Source organism: Lepisosteus platostomus, chromosome 18, assembly GCF_059453375.1.
Source record: "Lepisosteus platostomus isolate fLepPlt1 chromosome 18, fLepPlt1.hap1, whole genome shotgun sequence".
Classification (NCBI taxonomy): Eukaryota; Metazoa; Chordata; class Actinopteri; order Semionotiformes; family Lepisosteidae; genus Lepisosteus; species Lepisosteus platostomus.
Window position 1 is genome coordinate 16564281 of NC_142628.1, and position 6000 is coordinate 16570280.

The 6000-nt window shown below is 43.2% G+C and overlaps 1 protein-coding gene across 7 annotated transcripts in view; it reads left to right on the top strand.

The window, feature by feature from the left end:
• Positions 1-5120, top strand: part of LOC148645807 (uncharacterized) — a 31154-nt gene extending 26034 nt beyond the window's left edge. For 2 of the 7 annotated variants that reach the window (XM_088611402.1, XM_088611404.1), the window contains 3 exons: positions 1836-1854; positions 2302-2380; positions 2440-2859. In XM_088611402.1, coding sequence (XP_088467528.1) covers positions 1836-1854; positions 2302-2380; positions 2440-2607 — 266 coding nt within the window. In that variant the 3' untranslated portion in view covers positions 2608-2859. Of the gene's footprint in view, positions 1-1835; positions 1855-2301; positions 2381-2439; positions 2860-3137; positions 3204-3610 lie in introns of those variants that run through there. The other 5 variants (XM_088611405.1, XM_088611406.1, XM_088611407.1 and 2 more) reach the window with 5 other exon arrangements.
• The last annotated feature ends 880 nt before the right edge of the window (positions 5121-6000 follow it).

A 6000-nucleotide genomic window follows, 5' to 3' on the forward strand; every position in this document is an offset into this window, starting at 1 on the left:
TTCACTCAACTGATACCCTTACTGGAAGCTTTTCCAGTAACAGGAGATCAGGAGGGATAAACAAGTCAGTCACCCAGCTCTGCCCTACAGCTTGTCTCCTTCTGAATGGGGTTCGAGTCTCCTCATGCTGTGGGCAGGAGGCTGCCCACTGACCAAGCAGGTCAACCTGTCTCACCAAGAATTCCAGGCATTTACAAGGCATTCAGTTCTTGGATGCTGTTGTTCCCAGTGAAATAAACTGTGCTATCTAAGTGGAGCAGTGGCTCTGTGGCTCAGGATCTGCGCCTGTGACTGGGAGGTTGCTGGTTCAAATCCCACAGCTGGCAGAGGAATCCTACTCTGTTGGGCCCCTGAGCAAGGCCCTGAACCCCAACTGCTCCAGGGGTGCTGTATAAATGGCTGACCCTGCGCCCTGACCCCCAGCGTCTCATGAAAAGCAAGCTGGGATCTGTGAAAAGACACATTCCTCATGCAAGAAATTGTATATGGCCAATAAAGTGATCTTGAGTAATTGAAACAAAGTGAAGTAATGAATTCTGAGGTAAAATTTTTGATTGTTTCATTTGATCACCAGCTTCTGAAAAATTGATATTTGAAGCCAGAAAAAAAAAATGCCTGCTGTTTTTTTTGCTTTTTTTTCTGGATTTTTTTTGTCTTCTGAGAGGACACAGTAAGAGATAAAAGAAATGTGGTTGTTTTCACTTAATGCCCCAGGGGTTCGCTTCAGTGTAAGACATGAACCAGGCCTCTGTTGTATTGAGGGGAGAATATTCCAGGTGGAAATTGGCTCTGGGTGCCTGGATCACTAAAGGGTTTTAAACACCCTCACCCTACAGGTACCTCTTCACAGAAGGTCCTTCCTTAATTGAACTGATCACAGCAAGTCTGGAACATCGCAGAGTCTGACAGCCAGGGACACAGGCAGGTTCCTGCTGTAGTTTCCTAGAGGTACTGAGGCCCAGAAATGAGATAAACTGGAAGATATATACAGTAGATATACCAGACAGCAGCCGGTCTGGTGAGAGATAAGACCCTCTGCAGGAAGTTTGTCTCGGTTTCCTGTTGTCAGTGTTGCACTTCAGGAATGAAGCAGCGTGTCCATTCAGGCACAACACTTTTATTCAGGTTTCTGTTGACTTTACAGAGGCTATTAATTAGCGCTGCTGTGTTTCACCCCAGTGCGACATTTGCTGTTATATTATACCTTTAAACTGAAGCTCGGGCGCTTGGGTGAAAACACTGCAGTCAATTCACACAAAAATAATCATGTTACCAGAAACTCATCACATCAGTTGTTTTTAGCATTGTGCATTACATCAGCAGTGCTTGGGAACTTATTTACATCACCATTCACAGCTCTGACCTGTTCCTGGGAATACTGGTGTGACGTTGTGTGAAAACAGAATTGGGTGTGACTCATACAGAAAGACATACTCGTCTTGTAACAAAGGAAGTGTCACAGCTGAAGGAGACACTTGATTTATCAGTCTCTGTTAATCTCAACACAACCTCAGGCTGGATAATGCTCTTGTCCAAACTGGGTGGTGTTGTACTCTATATGTGCTGCTGTATACAGTATGTACAGGTACTGTACTGCTCAGCTCTGTTGACTCATCACAATTGTGGGGATGAAGTACAGGTACAGGTATATGTATATCTATGTATATATGTATCTCATTAACTCTGTGACACCAATGTTTTTCCTTACAGACTTGAATAATTTTTCTTAGGTAACCTTAAGATTACAACATCTTTGTTTTTTCTCTTTTTGATGATTTTAAAATGAAGGGTACAGTATGTGTAGTTTGTCTAAACTTGTTCTTGTTCCTCTCCAGATAAGAATAACAAACCCGGGTAAGTAAAAATCCAAATATTTCTTACTTTGAATATGTATGTACAGGAAATTAGATTTCAAGCTGTTATAAACAAAGCAGAATGTATTCTGAAAAGTGTCAGGAAAGAATTTCAACTGTGGTTTTTTACTTATGTGTTTTTATTAACATGCAAAGGTAACAAAAAAAAGGAGTTGCCAGTCATCTCAAAACCTGAAGTATTATTAATATAAATGAGTATAAAGTCTGTTATGTATCATCCGTTTGCATTTTCACAGAGGGTAATAATGTGTAAAGTCATTCTAATTAAGTTCTAGAAATAATCCACCTCTCTTCAACTGTGTTTAAACTTCAGCAAGCATGCCCTTCTGAAGCAAAAACATTTAAGTACTGTATAAAAAAGTCTTCAACATTAAATTAATGCAATATATATGTATGAAAAACTAAAAATAACACTTATGTTTTACAGGATTAAGGGAAAATTATCCACATTACGGAAATCATTGCAAAAACAGCAGGTATACTTCTCAATTTCTTCTGTCCTGCTCTTAATATAAAATAAAGTTTATTATTATTATTATTATTATTATTATTATTATTATTATTATTAATAGGACTGACAAAAAGACCAATAGCAGCTGAGTCCAGAAAGCTGAGAGGCATTTATACTGATGAGTGTTATAAGTTTGCACTTGATAAAACTGGATCCTGTTTGTCCAGGGCTGATGCCTGGGAAAGTTCTGCATCAGGGAAATCGAAAGTCAGTGTGCAGTGAAATTTCCAAAGACTGTTTCAGTCGTCCTCTGTATCTCAGTGAGGACACCTGGGCTGACAGTTTCAATGAGGGACTTGATCCAGCCTGAACAGAATGACATTTTTATATGGTAGGCTTGTGGCTGCATTAAAGAACAAAAGGAATAACTCCGTTTAGCTTTGTCTTGTGATGGGAGAGAGGAAAGAGCTGCATGAGGAGTCTACAATGTTGAGCTTGGAAGAACAATCTCAACACAAGGAAAAGAGAACAAAATCACAATAAAAGCAGGAAAAGACAATCGGAATGAGGGGCAGCAGTCTGTAGGAGACTTTATGGACAGGAGGACAAGAAAGGTGAGTTACAGGACTGTTTCACTCACCTGTTGATGAAGCTGACGTCACTGATCAAGGTGTGAATATTGTCACAGCACACAGGCAGGGCTGTAGAATAATAATAATCATAATAATAACAGTAATACTAACAACAGATGAATAAATGAATAATAAGCTGTTGGCTGGTGTTGTTCCTGATGCCCCTGTGTGATTGTCCAGGACACAGGTCCCCCTGAGGAACTGGAGCTCAAGCCTTCACTGGGCTCTGATGGGGCCACGCAGGAGGTATTTAACACCAGACTCTTCTCTTGCTAAAGGCTCTTGAGTTGTTGCTGCTCCAGATGTCCAGGCTGTGAATCACACACATCTTTAATTAGCAGTTATTAGCGTCTCCTTTACTTTGTATCTGGACCTGAGGGTGCTTTCATAAATCACCTCTGTTTATTATATTCCAAAACTACCACTCTGAGTAAAAACCTGTTATAATTGTTCATACTATTCTAATGAAATAGCCACTGTTAACAATATCTGATAAAACCTCATAACAACATATCAAGGCCCTGTCTTGTTGTGTTTGACACAGGACTGGAGTGTGTGGCTCTCTTATCCCCTGTGGGTTTGTAGACACTGTTCCATTGACAGTCCCTCACAGACAGACTGCAGTCCAGTGAAAGTGTCTCTTTCTGTTACAGAGAGACTCCAACCCCCCTGAAGAAGAGCGAAGCCCAGAAGAAGCTCAGCTCAAGAAGGAGTCTGACTGATGGCAGGACCCAGACCTGAAGAGAGCAGGAACACTCACTCCCACTGTCACCCACTGATACCCACTCCCACCCACTGTCACCCACTGTCACCCATAGACACCCACTCAACTCCCACTGTCACTCACTCCCACCAACACTTGCTGACTCCCACTGTCACTCAGTGTCACCAACACCCACAGACACTCACTGTGAGGTTGTGCGACCTTTGATGGGTTTGGCGTCCTGCTCATGCTGGACTGAGACAGAACTCTCTGGGAGTGTATCAGCATTGTCACAGTGCGAGAGAGGCTCTGTCTGCCTGATATTGACTTGCTCTCAGTATCGGGGAGACCTTTTCGTCTGCCCAGAGAATTCCCCCAGATGTCCATAACCGTTGTGTACATTCCCCAAAGCAAATGATACAACGACAGTAAACAGCCCTTGTAATGTGACTCTGTTAAATCTCTGTCTCCCCACACACCTAATTTGATCCTGGGTGATTTTAACCACTGCAGCCCGAGAAAGTCTTTGAATAACTTCTCCCAGTATGTCAACTGCCCAGCTTGTAACAGTATAACCCGGGTTCAATCAGAGAGGCGTACGAGGCTGCTGTGGATCCTTCTCTGGGCTCGCCTGAGCTCAGCACTGCTCCTCACACCCACCTGCAGGACAGCACTGCAGAGGGAGAAAGCTCAGTGCTGCCAGTCAGGGTCTGTTCTTCTTGCACCGGCTGGTCTGGCCTGTTACACCTGCGACCAGTCAGCCAGACTCACAGCTGTGCTCTGCAGTTATACATCTTTCTACAGGGAAATGGTGATTCTTACAAAACCCATTCAAGTTTATTCAGGTAGTGAGCCTTGGGTAAACAAATCACAGAAGAGCCAACCTGCCACAAGTACACTGCTTCACCACAGGGCAGCGAGCCTGTGAAGAGGGAAATCAGGTCTGACATTAGAGAAGATTCAAGTATCAGGAAAAACTCAAAGGTGCACCAAGTTCTAGAAATGTCCATGGAGCAGAATGAAAACTAGGGTGAGGCTGCAGGACAGAGGTAATCTCTCCAAAAGCACAGTGAAGACTGATGGTTTTAACACAGAGAGCTGGCTGATGAACTACATGGTTTTTACCCTGTTTCACCAGCATGACCATCACCAAGGTTGAATTTGATGCTCAACGTGTTTCAAACCTTTTGAAGAAAACTGAAGTCAAGAAAGGTCTGTCCTGACCTGCCCCTGCTCAGTGAATTTGAGCTCCTTCCACCTGGGCTCTGACTTTAACTGCTCAGAACAAATTGATCTTTTATTCCCACACTTATGAACTTGCTAAATGTGGACAATTGATTGTGTATTTTAAATTTATATTTTTTGTTTCTCATCATACATGTACTGTATGTCTCTTACATGTGTTAATGTATTATTTCTTTCAGCAGAATTTTTATTAAATGTCCGTGTCATAAATCTGATTTCTTGACTGGTCCATCTCTTCATCCTCAATCTCCCCTCTCCTTCTCTCTCCTTGTCTTTCTCTGGTCTGTCCTTCATGTCCTTGTTGACATGCCTCTGTTGTCTTTGTGTCTTTGTCCTTTCAGCATCATTACTATTTGTTAAAGATGTTTTTGAAATACATTCCCAGCTGTGTTGATGGAGCTCTTTCCTTGATGAAACAGCTTGTAAAGATCTTCAGCTCAGTGATCTACAGATCACTCATGTGACCAGACTGAAGCACCTGGAGATCTACAGATCAGTGATCTACAGATCATTCATGTGAACAGACTGAAGCACCTGGAGATCTTCAGATCAGTGATCTACAGATCACTCATGTGAACAGGCCGAGTCTCTGGCCTCTGAATGTTTTCAATGTTGTCTGCTATGATCATCTTTGTCCTTGTTGTCTGGTTTGTCTTTCTTGTTTCCGTGTGTCTGAAACATGGCTGCCATTGTGATCTCTGTCTGCTGCTCTTTCCCCTCGTTGCCACTGGCTCTGCTGTTGTTTTTGTTGTCTTTTCTGTGTTTGTTCTCATCCATTCTGTTGTCATTTCTACCATTCTAGTTACCCCAGTTAGTCCTGTTAGTTCTGCTCTACTGAATGATCTATGAATAGACCAGGGCTTCCTGCTGATCTGATCTTCTGTCACTGGCTCAGTCTCTGTGGGCTTTGGGAAACAAGACCCTTCCTCACCCCCCAGCGTCACCTGCACTGCCTGACAGCTCTCTCATCTCCTGGAAGAGCCTCTGATTCACTGCAGCAGCCTCCAGGGGGCGCTCCTGCTCCTCTCCTGTGTCTCCTGGTCCTGCACACTGCAGGGCCTCCAGCGTGTCCTCTGTCTGCTCCTCAGCAGCAGG